At 39.0% G+C, this 16,884-nt stretch overlaps 1 protein-coding gene across 1 annotated transcript in view; it reads left to right on the forward strand.

Moving 5' to 3' along the window:
- Nucleotides 1–7,993, forward strand: part of LOC127356967 (titin-like) — a 125,511-nt gene extending 117,518 nt beyond the window's left edge. The window contains exons 27-29 of the mRNA XM_051389069.1: nt 5,247–5,570; nt 6,427–6,573; nt 6,707–7,993. Of these exons, the coding sequence (XP_051245029.1) occupies nt 5,247–5,570; nt 6,427–6,573; nt 6,707–6,930 (695 nt within the window). The 3' untranslated portion in view covers nt 6,931–7,993. The remainder of the gene's footprint in view (nt 1–5,246; nt 5,571–6,426; nt 6,574–6,706) is intronic.
- Nucleotides 7,994–16,884: the final 8,891 nt, after the last annotated feature.

Consider the following 16,884-nt stretch of genomic DNA (forward strand, 5'->3'; position numbering starts at 1 on the left):
ACAGTACAACATTCGTCAGGTGTGTTGATATGGCGCTAGAACAATGACTTTAAATGTTGGAATTGAAACCCAGACTGAAAAGCAAAATATTGGCATTGAAACATGCATTAGCACTGAAAAAAAAAAACTGGGGTGTGCTGCAGATTTTGCTGAAGGTCAGTCGATATGGGTCTGACTTTTCATATGTTTCAGACACTGCAAAGAGTTAAATGTCACTTCCTGTGTCCGCTATGTGTATATTCCAGTATATCAAGTGTAGACCACACCTTGCAAAGTCCATGTAAATTAAAAAACGATTGTAACACAAGGCTAACTTCCTGTTACCCCCCTTGTCAGTAAGTGGGTGGTATGACTATGACTGAATATTGGCATGTGCATGTGTTCAGGATGGGACTCTTATCACCCATGTAAAATTTGGGGCAGATTGGACAATGTACACTCAGATTACAACAACTTCTTCTTGTTGATGAAATATTGAAATTTGATGCCATGGACACACCATTCAATGAACCCTAAAATGCTTCGTGATTTAGCATCACAAAGGTCTTAAGATTGTACTGACCCAATTCAGTTTCATCTGATTCATTAATTTCTTTGTGGAGTTTGTTAAAGTATAAGGCCTAAAAAAGACCTTTAGTGTATGGCTACAAAAGGTGCAAGTCTGGACATGTGGCTCCTGAATTTTGTACATCCAAGTAAAATTTTGTTGGGGGCACTTTCGAGCCATTTTGCCACACGCATGTCCAAGACCCATATCAGATATCAATATTCGTCACGTGAGTTTTTTAGACTATATCAGGGGTGTCAAAAATGCGTCTGCAGGCCAAGAGTAATAAAGATGCTATGGAGCAAATGTGCCACGCCCAAGTCAAATTGAGACATCAGATTGAAATATTTACCAGATCAACTATGGGTGTGATGTTTTCTGAGATTTTGAGCATTCAACAGACAGAAAATGTATATTACTACATGGCCGACTTCCAATCCAAACTCTTGTAAAATAAATTGATATACATTCACAATGATGAGAGCAATAATCCCACCAGATTTCTGTGGCCCACTGACAAGACCCCAGCCCACTCACTGGAGAACTTTGTAATGTTTGCCAGTTCTGACATGTATGCATATTTTTGTGAATATTCAAGCATTCCAAGACCCTCAAAAAAGCATTGCAAAAACTTAAACTTTGTGCAACCATTTAGGTGTGGAGGGGGAGGGGACAAACAGTATGTGAAAAAACGTTACTACTGCCTGGCCTTTGCAAAACCCCAGTAGAGCGAATGGACAAGGTCCTGTAGCTGTTTAAATTCAAGGCCTGAATGCATCAAATGGTTTGTTACACAGAACTATTCGGGAAGCCGTCACTGGAAACTGTTTGAAAAGGGACAGGGACTTTAAAAAAGCACTTTGGAGATGATTGGTTGAACCATCTGTATGTCACCATCTATCATGGGCAAAATTCAACCAATCAGATCAACCATACCAAACCATATTTCACTGTCAAACTCTTACCCAAGCCAGTCGGGGAAGAGCAAAAACATGTTTTCCATCGTTCTTTGGTCATCTTTCAATTAAAAAATACTTTCCAGAATTGGAGAGGACCTTTGGGCTCCAAATTAGAATTTGCGTCTTCAGGGGCAGCATATGGTGCCTTCATGAGTCATCCCATTCAAGATAGTGCCTGCTTAGCCCCAACCATAAACTGTCTTTTTTTTTTTTTTTTTTATTTATGCAGATTTTTATACATACAGGCACACATAATACAAACAAAAAGACAGTTAACCAGGCAATTAAAACAAAACAAATACAAAAAAACATACAGCCAGCACTTACTCATTATATAGAAAAGAAAATGTAATTATACATGTCGATTCACTGAACAGATGTCCCAGAAAGTCCACTCACACAGAGTGAGTCAAGGAGGCCTGAGCCGGAGGGGAGTGGCAAAGTCTCAGTATGGATAACTAACAAAAAAAATTATATATAAAAAAAAAGACAGTGCAGTGCATTTAGGTCCCAGTTTTTTGGTCTATCCTTCCTGATGTATTCTATGAAAGGGCCCCAGATCTTCTTAAACTTATCTTGGGAGTTAGACATAGAAAACCGAACTTCTTCAAGGTGTAAACAGGAAACCATATCATTTAGCCACCTCTTGAAGCTGAATCGCCCATAGCCATATATCAGGTAAAGAAGGGGTGAGAGGGATGATTTCACATCTGAAAAAGTCAGAATTACATCATCTGCGTACAGACCGATGGTACACTCGGATGTGCTGCACCTTATACCAGAGATTTGGGGGTTGGCTCTAAGCCAGCGGCTCAAGAGCTAATGCAAAAAGCATTGGAGGGAGGCAGCAGCCCTGCCAGGTGCCGCGGTGCAACAGGAACGGGGGGGACCTTTCGTGGTTGGTTAGAACAGAAGATTGGGGACCAGCATAAAGCATTTTTAATATATTCATACTGAACGTGTATTTCCACTCTACCTGGTCAAAAGCCTGCTGGGCATCTAGTGAGATCACAGCAGAGTGGGGCAATTTAGCTGAATACATTAAATTAAGCAAACACCTTGTGTTTGAGAAGGAAAATCTATCGGGGATGAAACCTGATTGACCAGGATGAATTAAAGTGCCAATATATTTGTTTAACCGGTTGGTCAGGACTTTTGCAATAATCTTTTGGTCAGAGTTAAGCAGACTTAGGGGACGATACGAAGAAACATTTGTTTCGTCTCTGTCCTTTTTTAAGAGGACACAGATATGGGCGTCGTAGAGGCTATGAGGGAAGGTGCCATTTTTCACTGAGCAATTGACCATCCGAAGCAAGAGGGGGGCGATAACGTCAGTGTGTGTCTTGTAAAATTCTATCCCAAATCCATCTGGACCACATGCTTTGCCACTGGGAAAAGAACGAATAGCATTTCTGATCTCCTCCAATGTAAATTCAGAGTCCAATTTTAGTCTTGCAGACTCAGAAAGGACTGGAATGTCTAAAGTATGGAGAAAATTGGCAATGTCTGTATCCGTGGCAGTAGATCTGGAAGTATATAGATGGCTGTAAAAACAAAAAAATCTGTCATTGATCTGCTTGTGATCAGTTAGTAGCTGACCAGTGGATGAGGAAATTTTATGTATTGCCCTATCAGATATGACGCCCTTCAGTTGCCTAGCGAGCAATTTATCGGCCTTCTCACCCAGCTCAAAGTGCTTCTGCTTTAGTCTACGAATATAGTTCCCAACCTGCTCGTCCAGAATATGGTTGTATTCATATTTCAGTTTCTGAAAGGATGGTTCTGCGAACAAGAATGGCAACCCCCCTCGCCTTGGAGGAAAAGGTGGACTGGTATACCTGAGACACCCACACAGATCTTAAACGCCTCTGCTCTGAAGGTTGGATATGGGTCTCCTGCAAAAAAACAATATCAAACGACAGGGACTTCAAATGCGAGAATACTTTACCTCGTTTAAGAGCCCTGCCCATACCCCTACAATTCCCAAGTAGTAAAAGTGATGTGACTCATCCCTGACCTAAGTGAGTAAATTACATAGATTTATGCGGAGGGACAGAAGGTGAAGTTTGACATGTGACATACAAAGGGCTGGCAAAACATCAAGTGACAAAAATGGCAGATGAAGAAAGACAAATAAAACCCCCACAAAACCCAAACCCGCTAAAAGAACTAAGCGGTACATCCCACTAGCTAACAACGAGGCAGCCGGGTAACAGAGCCAGCCAAACTGCCCACTGAAAAGCCCATTGAAAAGCCCAGTTACCACGCGGCCCCATGCGCTTCTACAACACACTCACTAATGTTTAAATTGCACCCACAATAAAGTACTCAGTGTAAGCGATATTCAGAACACACGATTGGTGAGATATAACAGGCGGGAAGGTATAAACGGTGCAGCATATAAAACATCAAACTCAAAAAAATAAAGAGAAAATACAATAGAAAAATATGTGTATATATGAAAAGGTAAACGCTTAAATAAATACACATAACCAGGAGTATCAATCAATATTAATACGATCCGAAGGTAATACATAAAATTGTCCCAGTGCTAGATTCATGCACCCGAGAAAGGACACTGTGTGATACGCTATTTAAACACATAATATTACATTATGCTGCATCAATGATCAACTAAAAATAAATGTGTTAGATCTGAACATTTATCAAAATGCCGGATAGGAAAATATCTAATCCGAAAAAAAAAAATATATATATATACATAATAATAGTAATATATAATATATAGGGTTTAGGAGTCATTCACTGGGCCTAAAGAGTTGGCAAACCGTTCAGCATCGGCTGGTGACACAAAAATCTTCGATGTGTTGTTGTAATCGACATGGAGCTTGGCAGGAAAACGCAGGGAACATTTAGCCCCAGCTTCGGTTAGCCACGGTCTCAGGCTACAGTGGGCCCAGTCTATTTTTACGGTTCTGCTAAAGTTGTCTCCGCTGAGTAGCTCTGGGATCAGCTTAGAAACAAAATCAGTAGGGCTGCCTTTCTCTTCCCCTTCTTTAATGCCCACAATCCTGACATTGAGTCTGCGGGAGCGACCCTCCAAATCATTCACTTTAGCTTTGAGGAGACAGTTAGCCACCTGTAGCTCGTTGCACGTAGCTTCCAGTGCTGTTATGCGGCCGTCATTAGCTGACATGACTTCGTCGAAATCATCAAAGCGGCGCTCAGTTTCATGGTTTTTATTCTGAAGCGATGATAGCGTTGCTTCAATTGCGTCTCGGCGGCCCTCCAGAGATTTCTTTAAGCCATCTACGAGAGAGGTGTTTTTCACGAGCTCAGCCCCGTGGTTAGCGATACCTGCTAATATAGCATCGTTGCTAGCGGCCGACAAACTCGTCTTGGATGTATCCCTCTGACTATCGTCTTTCTTAGGCATGTTGACATAAACCCACTTCCAACAGGCTACAGCACAGTTTTAAGGACAACCTAGCGTAAAATAATGTTCAAGTGCAATGTTATGAAAATAAAATTAAGGAGATGGCACGGAGCACTCGGAAAACACGTCTACTCCATCATTGCACATGAGCGCCCCCCTTCAGTTATATTCTCTTTTTTAGCCAAGTTTTTTGCTGCACAAAAAAATGAACCGCAGTTCCAAGATTTAACCAGTTTTGACATTCTTCGAGCACAGTGCTAGCTACATTTTATCTATGTGTTCAGAATCCACTTTAATGTCATCTAGTCTAAAATGTCTTTACATTGTTTCCTTTTGTACCCAGTGCCACTGCTGCAGCCCAGCATCAACCTGACATCTCCTAACAGAGGGTTGGCCTGGGGTTCTGAAGGTGCAGAGGTCACCAGGGGTTACAGCTTTGTCATCACCTGCTCCATTTCCTCCCACTATCCTGGAGGTGTTTTCTCTCTCATCTTCTCTGGCTCCAACATCACCGACACCAAGCCAGCAGTCAACAACTCAGCCTCCTTCAACTTCCCTGTAGCTGAGTATGAACACCAGGGCAACTACAGCTGTGTGTATGAAGTCACACTGTCCTCAAGGAAATTCACTTCCACCGAAACAACACTGATTAGTGTCATCATTACATGTAAGTTCACTGTAGGATTTAAGATAGTTGTTTATTTGTTTTCTGTGTTAACAAAGTTCCCACATCCAAAAGAGTATAGAGTGGGGAGAGCAGAGCTCTATCATCAACTTTCAACGTTAAATTTACAGCCTGTAAATAATAACATATAATAATAACAGTGATGTTATTGTCCTAAAACAAATTATATAATAATACTATTAAAAAGAGACAGGTGTAGCAGTTTTCCCTGGTTCATGGTAATTACACCATGTAAGACATCAAACAATGTGTCAAATAGAATTTTTATATTACTATTGTCTTAAAACACAAGACAAAACAATACAATGAAGTAGAAAAGGGTGGTTTAGTTTTCCAGCTAAGATTTATGGTTAATACATAGAAATTATTGTATGTGTATTTCCAATAATTGATCCTGGCCTTTGGGTGTTTAGTTTAAAGCATTATCACCAATATATAAATAGGAAATGGGTGTTTTTGCAGGTTCCAGCCCCTATTCATTGTACTTGCACCAAAATGTTTCCATATAAAAAAAAGAGATGTGTTTTAAATGTTTAACTCTTGTATTGTCTTAGAACCAATACAATAATGTAGAAACAGGGTAGTTAGCATAACACCAGAACTGTTTTGGTATTTGTGTTTCCATGAAAGTTATTGTGTTTTAAATAGTGGTTTGGGTGCACATGGTCGCTCACCTGGTAGAGCGTGCGTTTTTATCCTGCTGTTTGGGTACAATAAATATCACAGAAATTAAACTGTAATATTAAAGTAATCCCCTCTGTACCAAAATATCACCAGGTTATTACTTCAGTAAAAGAATCAGGCGTTGTTTTAAGGATACATTGTTTTTCTCTCCTAGTGCCTTTGTTGCTGCTGGTCTCCACAGTAGTTGCTGGGATCCTGCTGGTGCCCCTGCTGGTGCCCCTGCTGGTCTTGGTGGTGGTCTTTCTGGTTCTCAGGAGAAGGACAGGAGCCAGGCAGCCTGGAGCCCACTTCCAAACTCAATGTCTGTTCACAAGGACACACGTGACAGTATAAGACTGTTGCTGTTTGTTTAACCTTTTTTTGTGTTAACTGTGATATTTAGAGAACTGATTCTAATATTCATGACACATTCTGTTCCCATACATGTGTTTCAGTGTCTGTCAGGAACCATCATGAAGATTTTGAGGAAGAGGAGGAGGAAGAGCGTTATACAAACTTTGAAGAAGTGTACGAGTGTATGAGGCAAGAGCAAACAAGAGGAATGGAAGAAGAGGATGGCGATGAAGATCATGACTATGGGGAAGAGGAGGACAATGGTCATAATCACGTGGGAAGCGAGGACGTCTATGCCTTGGTTGAGGGACAAGGAGAGGGATGATGAAGATAGTGATGATGACTATGTAAACGTACAGCAGCCCTTTGATGAAGACACTCTGGACATTTACGGAGAACATGAGGATATTTATCAAAACATTTAGCTTTCTACTGTCTCATATTCCATCACTCCCTTCAGGATTTCGCAGGGTATTTTGGGATTGTTGTGGCATAAAATGTCTGATTCCACGGCAGCTTTTCCAGAAAATTGCTTTGTATATTGCAACATTTTTTGCCACTTTTTTGCTGAAAAGGTAAATATTACAAAACTGAAAACTGAAGGAAACTTGTTCCATTGAGAATTAAATCACACTTTTTGGAGTGTTCCAAGTAACTTTACCAAAAAGGCTCAGGATTATGAAGGTAATGAGATGTTGTCCGCATGGTCTGCATCATCAGAACTAGTCACTACGAAGTGAGTTTGGTGATGTGTGGTTCAGGAAACTACAGTGATTGATCACATTTACAGAAAAGTTGCAGGGATTTGACCAAAGTGTAAGGTTATGCAGAATTCATAGGGATTAGTAGAATCTGTGTTAATTATTGTGATCACAACTTCCTGGAGGTTTCTATCAGCCTCGTATTTTCTGTGCATTTTTCTGACTGTACGCTTAATGACCTCTTGTGGTTGCAGTGATTCACAATGTTTGAAAAACCTCAAAAACATATTTAATTGACTGTGCTGTGTTTTATACTGAATGCTCCCTCCTCTTAACCAGCCAGTTGGGGCTGCAAGTAATCGACAAGTGCTATACTAAAATCAAGGCTTACCTAATCTGTTGTAGCCAACAGTTTGGCCTTCGTTGTCTGGTCTCATCTTGAACTGGAGCATCTGCAGATATATTCCATAATCAATAATGTTATGATCCACTAAAGTTAGACATGATACAAGATGGATAAATCAATGGGACATGCATTCTCTGATCATGGCAACATGAAGTGTAAATTATTTAGAATTTCAGCTTTTCTGAGTTTAACCAAACATGTATATGTCTGTGTCTGTTATATTGTTATAAAGTGGCATGGTTGCTAGTAATGTTCTAAATAAATAATAATGTTTAAGTTGAGATGTTCACGTTTATTGTTACCTTATTAAATTCATACAGTTGGGCGAACCCAGGATACTCGATTATATTATACCATTAAAAACTGTGCATACTGTATAAAAAAGTGACATAATCAGTAAGACATCAGAGAATACGTTATAAGAAAGGAGATACATACAATACATCTTCGCGAGTTGTGATGTATCAGGCAAACTATGGAGATCGTGAAAAACCAGTATGTGTCTTGTCTGTCTATGTCTGTGTGCCTAAGGGTATGCTGTGTTATGTTTTATTACTCTATTTTTCATTCAAGTAAGTGCAGTAATTGTAAAGCTGCAGCAGGAAAGACATCAGCCTAAGGCTTAAGGTAAACTGCTGTCGATTCATAATCCGTTAATTAATTATTTTGAATACTTTATATACAGTATTGTTAAAAATAGTTCAACAAATAAGGCAACAATATAAACAAGGCTTAAAATTTCATATCAATATAAACTATCCCTTCATATATTAAAATAAAGACACAATTCTGTTTTTCGTTTAGTGCAAAATAATGACAAAGGCAAAGAGAGCAGGGTTCAGGCCTTCATTTGTTGTTTGGCTAAAAGATTAAACTATTTAAATATTAACATGTTTAAACAAACTATTTAAACTTAAGCTATAGGAACACACTAATCCAGAGATCTGGAGAGAAGGAGAGAGAGAAGCTTAACACTGTGCTTACACAAGTGTTTTTTTTTTCAATATTAAATGTTTTAATATTAAATTATTAACCTATCATCATACTAATTTAAATTAGTTTTGTTTTTATTTTCTCTTTAGTTTTGGCAAAAAAGTAAACATCCAGAGAGCCTCTGCTGGCTTACTATTAGCAAGCTATCAATACAAATAGCTGTCTCTGCCCCTGTCTGGTGCCAGGCCCGACAAATACAGCTTGAAGCTCAGCAGCTCTGGGATGATGACATGTCAGTTGGGATCATTTTTTATTAGTCAGGAAAAAAAGAAAAATTATTAAATACTACACTATGTATTGGATGCTTTAAGTTTAAAGCATTGAGTTACTCTGTGTGTAATAAATTGAAAGCCAATGTTAAAATAATTCCCGCAAGTCATACGTCCAAGGTATGTCTCCATGGGTCAGACTGAAATATGGTCATTTACTGACTTCTAGTAGTGCTGATACTCAACTGCAGGCAACTTAATTCAATATTCTGCAGGATTTAGTGCTGTTTCATATTTTTTAAGTTATATTTATTGTAAGTTATTCCTTAATGTTAATTGTCCAGTGTGTAACATTTAGGGAAATCTATTGTATTGGCAGAAATGAAATATCATTTTAATAGGTATGTTTTCAATATTGTCTAATCACCTGAAAATAATAGCTGTGTTTTCTGTTTCTACAGTAGCCCAGGAAGGATAAAGCACACACAGGCCATGGTGATGACTTTCAAGTTTTTTGCAAATCATAGTAGATCCTCCTACACACTTCACAGTCTGTTCTCATTCCCATGTCGTCAAATACAGACACGAGAGGTATTCAGTTGTTTGCAATCTGCAACTTCACCACTAGATGCCACTAAACCTTACACACTAGTCATTTGGTCATCTGTGTTTTGTGTGGTGCATTTGCAAGGGTGTAAGCTTGTGTAAGCAAGTGAGTTATCAAAAATAAATATTACTTTTAATAACTTACTATAAATATCAATATTTAGAACTTACACATAGCCAGGCTCTTGTTTGCTGTTGCCTTTGTTGGTACATCTTGTCTGTGCAGCTTTGGTGCTACAGGAACAAAAACATGAGCCGCTGTGGCTGACTGGCTCACGTTCCAGGCCGCCTGTCTAGCGCCGGGTTGAGATCATAGCTAGACTAATGTTAGCATTTAGCAGAAGCCTGGAACACCTCTAAGGGTATAGCTAATCAATGGCAGAGTAGGAGTGGGTCTTTACTCAATGCATAGCGAGTCACTGCTCTCTCCCTGACCAACCCTGCTTCAGCCTGATGTTAATACGCTCTAAGAAATGAAATAGTCATATTGTTCACATTATGTAACTTTGTTATGGTAGAATTACAATGATTATTAGGTTTTTACAGAAAAAAAAGCAGGTTTCATTGGAATAATTTGAGATTTCAAGGCAACAAAGCAGCTGATTCAAATTAACATAACCTTCTCACTTCAGTCTGATGGGCGCGCATACACAATTCTCAGACATGCGCAGTAACCAGTGAGCTAAGCAGGTATTTTTTTAACTGTTGACACTCGCGCGCCATGTGCCCAGGAAGAGAGCATACCTCATCTCTAAAAGATTTGGTAAGTACAAAGTTTCCTTGATAATATAGTTTAAAACTGTAGGTTGTATCAACCAACGATAAATGTTTTCAGTTTTTATTGCACTCGGTCGCATATTTTGATCTTGGTCTTTTGCTAACCGTTTCATGCTAACGTGTTTTTGTATTAGGCTTGAAGGTCTAAAACATAATAATTTTCTATTGTGTTTTTTGGGCAAGGACAATAAATAATAGGCATGAGCTTGAAATGAAACAAAATGCCAGTGAGTTTGGTCCCAGTTTAGTTTATCTTCCCTATAACCGTGATCGATTGCCATGGTTAATTACTGTGTTTTATTTAGTTCACGTTTGTGCTGAATGGCATCGGCTAGGAACATGCAGGGCAGGCAGGCCAACCGGACACGTCATGTCACGGCTGTTTAGGTCCATCCTGCATGGGGTTACGGTTAGGGTTAGGGACTCCAAGCATTGAAGTAAGACGGGAATGGATACTAAAAGCATTATGTGTCTACTTAAATGACAATCCTGACAACCTTGTTAAGAAGTACATGGTAAGTTATGACACTGTTTATTCCATAGCTTTTGATATTGCTAATCAATACATAAAAATGCAATTTTTTTTAACACTGATTTCATATTACCATTTCATAAACCCCTCTGGATTGCTTGCACTCAAATTTTCTTATTGATATGTGGAGCTAAATAAATTTCATCTACAAAATTAAAGCTGCAAGCAGCGTTGGGCGGGACCTCTCACTCCACGCAACTCGGGGCGTGCTGCGGCCGCATCGCATGCCGTCGTAACATGTGCAGACTACAACATGAACATTTTATGTAAATCAACTCAAAATCGCCATGCAGCACTTACTTCCTGTTGCCAGTAGGTGCCGCTATCACTATGTCTGAATATTGTCCCACAACATGAACATTTCCCGTAAATCAGCTCAAAATCGCAATGCAGCGCTTATTTTCTGTTGCCAGTAGGTGGCGCTCTCACTATTACTGAATATTATCAGATAGGCATGTTCAAAGCGGGACTCTTATCAGACAAGTGAAGTTTGGAGCCGATTGGACAATGTACACTCGAGTTATAGCGAATTCGTGTTTTGTGGCGGTACATCAAAATTTCCCGCCACGCCACAGACAACACATATGATCAACAATGTGTTTTGCATTTTATAAGTACATTTCAGCTGGATCTGATCATCCTGCTAGGAGGAGAACATGAATGTATAAAACGTGATACTTCCTGTTGCCACTAGGTGGCGCTCTCACTATATCTGAATATTGTCATGTAGACGTGTTCAGGGTGGGAATCTCATCAAATGTGAAGTTTTGATGAGATTGGACCATGTACACTGAAATTATGATAACTTCCTGTTGCCACTAGGTGGCGCTATCACTATTACTGAATATGATCACATAGATGTGACTCTTATCATAAATAAATATAGCAACCATATGTTTTGCATTTTCTGACCACATTTGAGCTGGATCTGATCAACCTGATAGGAGTAGAACATAAAATTATAAAACTTGATATTTCTTGTTGCCAGTAGGTGGTGCTATCATTGTATCTGAATATTGTCATGTAGATGTGTTCAGGGCAGGACTTTGGGTTATGGGCTTACTGGGGGTCATGGGTAAGACATTTTGCTTATTGTTAAGATTCACAAGGTTTTGATCTGGTCAATCCAAGATATACAGTAAAGTATAAAAATGACGGTGGGTGGCGCTATCACTATTACTGAATATTGTCATGTAGATGTGTTCAGGTCGGGACTCTTATCAAACGTGAAGTTTCATTGAGATTGGACCATGTACAGTGAAGTTATGAGGACATGTACAGGGTGGGACTGTTACAGAATATGTGAAGTTTAGTGGAGATTAGACATTGAACATTGAAGTTGAGTACTATCTATTTCATGGCGAATCGTCGAAATTTAATGCAACACCACGGGCACACTGTTCAAGGAACAGTCACATATAGCAAAACTTGTAATCAGGAACATATTTCAAGTGTACTGTCCAGTTTTAAAGCAGATCTGATAAATTCCATGAGTTTGTTTGTTCAAATAAGTAAATAAGACCACGGAATTCAAAACGGCCAACTTTGACGGCAAGCCACGGACTTCAACATAGAGTCACAAATTGAGCAGCGTTCATTCAGCACCATTTGTTGACTGTACTGACCAATTTTGAAGCAGATCCCAGAAATTCCCTAGAAGGAGTTTGTTCAAATACAAGCCCAAAAAGTCAGAATGACCACAAAATGGTGAAAATTAAAATCGAAATTGCAGACTTCCTGTGGGTATTGGGGCATGGGTCCAAGAGACTTTTCTGTACATTTCGGCCTGTTACACATGCCTACCGAGTTTCATACATATTGTACTCAACCCAAGTTTGGTGTCAATCGGACATACCAATGTGGAGAAATGCCCAACTTCCTTTTTTGACGAAAAATCAACAGGAAGTGCTAATTTAATAATTTGCTTATTTTTTGAAATATCAAAATACTTTAAATTACCTTTTTTGTCAGGACGGTCTTCAGATGCTACGTACAAAATTGTACACAATTTGGACCAAAACTGCATGGATGGAGCACGAAGACATAGTTTTTGGACATTTCGCGCTCTACGGAAAAAAATCTAGGCGGAAGTGGGCGTGGCCTATATAGGGAGGTTCAGCTCCATTCACCAAACGCGCGGATACAAGGTTTTTGAATGTGAGACAAAGTATGCAGGAGTTATTAGCCTAAACACATTTTTTATGATAGTAGCTCCACCTAGTGGCCGACCTGAATGTGACGCGTAGAATATCCGATATCGCACCAGGCCTGACAACTTTGCCAAATAAAATTCAAGAAAAGTACACGTTCAGGGGGTCAAAAATGCAGTGAAATGTCCTAAACGTAATAATAAACTGAGAAATAACAATAGGGACCTTCCCGTTGTCACTGGCTCGATCCCTAATAATTGGCAACTGTTCTTTTGAAATTAGAAGTATTTTCACATCTACAATGTTCAGCAATTGATGGCTTGCTTGAGCAGTTACATTTCATTCTTACCTCTGCAGCACTGCCTTTTTCACACAGTGTAGCTCTTGACATTTTCAATAAGCATAACCTCCAGGTTGAACAATTCAATTCAATTCAATTGTATTGTATTTGTATAGCGCCAATTCATAACAAAAGTTATCTCAGGACACTTTTCAAATAGAGCAGGTCTAGAGAGACCCAACAGTACCACCCTGAGCAAGCACTTGGCAACAAGGGCAAGGAAAAACTGCCTGTTAAAAGGCAGAAACCTAGGACAGACTCCTTGGCTCTAGGTGGGTGGTCGTCTGCCTCGACCAGGTGGGGTGAGAGAGAGAGAGAGAGAGAGACAGACGGACAGACAGGTGCACAGCAACAACAGTATTGGCAATGGCAGTCAAGCAGGTCCATGGCAGGAGGCTTCACCAGGATCGATAAGAACCTGCGAGACGAGAAAGCACAAGAACTCCGGGGAAGAAGTGAAGTTAGTAACATGCATTAATGGGACATGAATGAGTGCAGAAAGAGAGAGAGAGGAAGAGAAGAGCTCAGTGCACCATGGGAAATCCCCCGATAGTCTAGGCCTATAGCAGCATAACTAAGGGATGGTTCAGGACTCACCTGATCCAGCCCTAACTATAAGCTTTATCAAAGAGTAATGTCTTAAGCCTACTCTTGAATGTGGTGAGGGCGTCTGCCTCCCGAACCACAACTGGAAGCTGGTTCCACAGGAGAGGAGCTTGGTAGCTGAAGGCTCTGGCTTCTGTTCTACTTTTAGAGACTATAGGAAGTAGCCCAGCATTCAGAGAACGTAGTGTTCTAGAGGGGTAATAGGGTACTATGAGCTCTTTAAGATATGAAGGGGCCTGGCCATGAAGAGCTTTGTAGGTGAGGAGGAGGATTTTAAATTCTATTCTAAATTTTACAGGGAACCAATGCAGAGAAGCTAGTACAGGAGAGATGTGATCTCTTTTTCTAGTTCCTGTCAGCACTCGTGCTGCAGCGTTTTTAATTAATTGGAGCGTTTTAATGGACATATTGGGGCAGCCTGATAATAAAGAGTTGCAGTAATCCAGCCTTGAAGTAACAAATGCATGGATTAGTTTTTCTGCATCTGTCTGTGATAGGATGTGTCTAATTTTTGTAATATTATGTAAATTAGGTTTGCTTTATGTGGGATTTAAATGACAAATCCTGATCAAAGATAACTCCAAGATTCCTGACAGTGGTGCTAGAGGCCAAGGTAATGCCATCTAGAGTAACTATATCTTTAGACAGTGAGTCTCCAAGGTTTTTGGGGCCAAGAACAAGAATTTTGTTTTCTTCTGAGTTTAACATCAGAAAATTGCAGCTCATCCAGGACTTTATGTCCTTAAGACATGTTTATAATTTAGATAATTGACTAATTCCGTCGGGCTTGATTGATAGATATAATTGCGTATGATCTGCATAACAGTGAAAGTTAATGGAGAGATTTCTAATAATGTTGCCTAAAGGGAGCATATATAAAGTAAATAGTATTGGTCCAAGTACAGAACCTTGTGGAACTCCATGACTAACTTTAGTATTTATTGATGATTCATCGTTAACATGTACAAACTGAGAACGATCTGATAAGTATGACTTAAACCAGCTTAGTGCAGTTCCTTTAATGCCAATTTGATGCTCAAGTCTCTGTAAAAGAATATTATGGTCAATAGTGTCAAATGCAGCACTAAGATCTAATAATACAAGTACAGAGACAAGTCCATTGTCTGAAGCAATCAAAAGGTCATTATTAACTTTAACCAGAGCTGTCTCTGTGCTATGATGGACTCTAAATCCTGACTGAAAATCCTCAAATAAACTATTGTTACGTAAAAAGTCACACAACTCTTTGGCGACTACTTTCTCCAGAATCTTAGAGAGGAAGGGGAGGTTAGAAATCGGTCTATAATTGACTAAAGCCCCTGGGTCAAGAGTGGGCTTTTTAAGAAGGGGTTTAATTACAGCTACTTTAAAGGACTGTGGTACATATCCTGATAATAAAGAAAGATTAATCATATCCAGTAAAGTAAAGTGCCAATTAAGGGTACAACTTCTTTAAGCAGCCTAGTTGGGATCGGGTCTAACAGACAGGTTGATGGCTTGAATGTAGAAATTATTGAAGTTAACTGATAAAGATTGATAGCAGAAAAACAGTCTAAATATATATCTGAGTTTACATTAGTTAAAGTTCCTGAACTTGGAGAGCCACTAATAACTGTTGATGGCAGTTGGTGATTTATTTTCTCTCTAATAGTAATGATTTTATTATAAAAGAAGCTCATGAAGTCATTGCTACTTAAGTTTATGGGGATATGTGGCTCAATAGAGCTGTGACTCTCTGTCAGCCTGGCTACAGTGCTGAAGAGGAACCTGGGGTTATTCTTATTTTCTTCTATTAGTGCTGAGTAATAGGCTCCTCTGGCATTACGGAGGGCCTTTCGATAAGTTTTAAGATTATCTTGCCAAATTGAGTGATATTCTGATAATTTGGAAGAGCGCCATTTCCTTTCAGATTTCCTAGCTATTTGCTTTAACTGGCGGGTTTGGTGGTTGTACCACGGTGCTAGTCTCCTATGTTTTAAGAATTTCCTTTTTATAGGAGCGATAGAGTCTAATGTTCTTCGTAGTGAGCCAGCAGCACTATCAACAAGATCATAAATTTCGGAGGGACTAAAGTTGTTATAGGACTCTGTTATATTCAGACATGGCATTGAATTAAACCCTGATGGAATCTCCTCCTTAAATTTAGCTACAGCACTGTCAGATAGACATCTGCTGTAGGACATTTTGCCTGAAGGCTTATCATCTGATAGTATGAATTCAAAAGTTATTAAATAATGGTCAGATAGAAAGGATTATGTGGGAAGACTATTAAATGTTCAATATCAATGCCATATGATAGAACGAGGTCAGTACCAGTACAGTACATAATAAACCAAATGTTTAACAATTTTGGTCATGTTGAAGTTATGTCAACATGCCTTAAATTTAGTTGGTTGAACAAATAGGCATTTAATATTGTTCACATTTACTTCTGTGTACATTTTACTGTTGAAGGTTGATGCTTGTTTTGTCAAAACAAAACAAAATGATTCAGGTGTGGGGTTAAAACAGTAAGATTATACGCATTATACAGTTTCAGTTATTGTGAATGTGTGTATACACATACATATTACAGACGTGACTTTATTCGTAATAGTCCCACTGTTTGCAGACCTGAATATAATAAAGGCTTAAGTGAATTTCAGCAACTTAAGTTGTATTTATTTGACTTATTTATTTAAACAGCACAAGGTGTTGCATGATTAACACAAACCTATCACATTAATATTGTTCATTTGTATTAAGTAAATTGACCTCAATCATATTAAGTTAAGTGAACATAGTCTCTGTAAATCCAACATAATGTTGTTGTGGTTATGCAATGTAGCAATGTCACCTAGCTTTAAAGTAACATAATTAAATTGGAATTACTTAAAATGTGTTGTAAACATTAATAATACATTGCTTTTCCTATATAAACAACACAGTTTAGTGGGACCGGTTGACATAACTCAGTTAA

This window comes from Dicentrarchus labrax, unplaced genomic scaffold (assembly GCF_905237075.1).
Source record: "Dicentrarchus labrax unplaced genomic scaffold, dlabrax2021, whole genome shotgun sequence".
NCBI classification, from domain to species: domain Eukaryota; kingdom Metazoa; phylum Chordata; class Actinopteri; family Moronidae; genus Dicentrarchus; species Dicentrarchus labrax.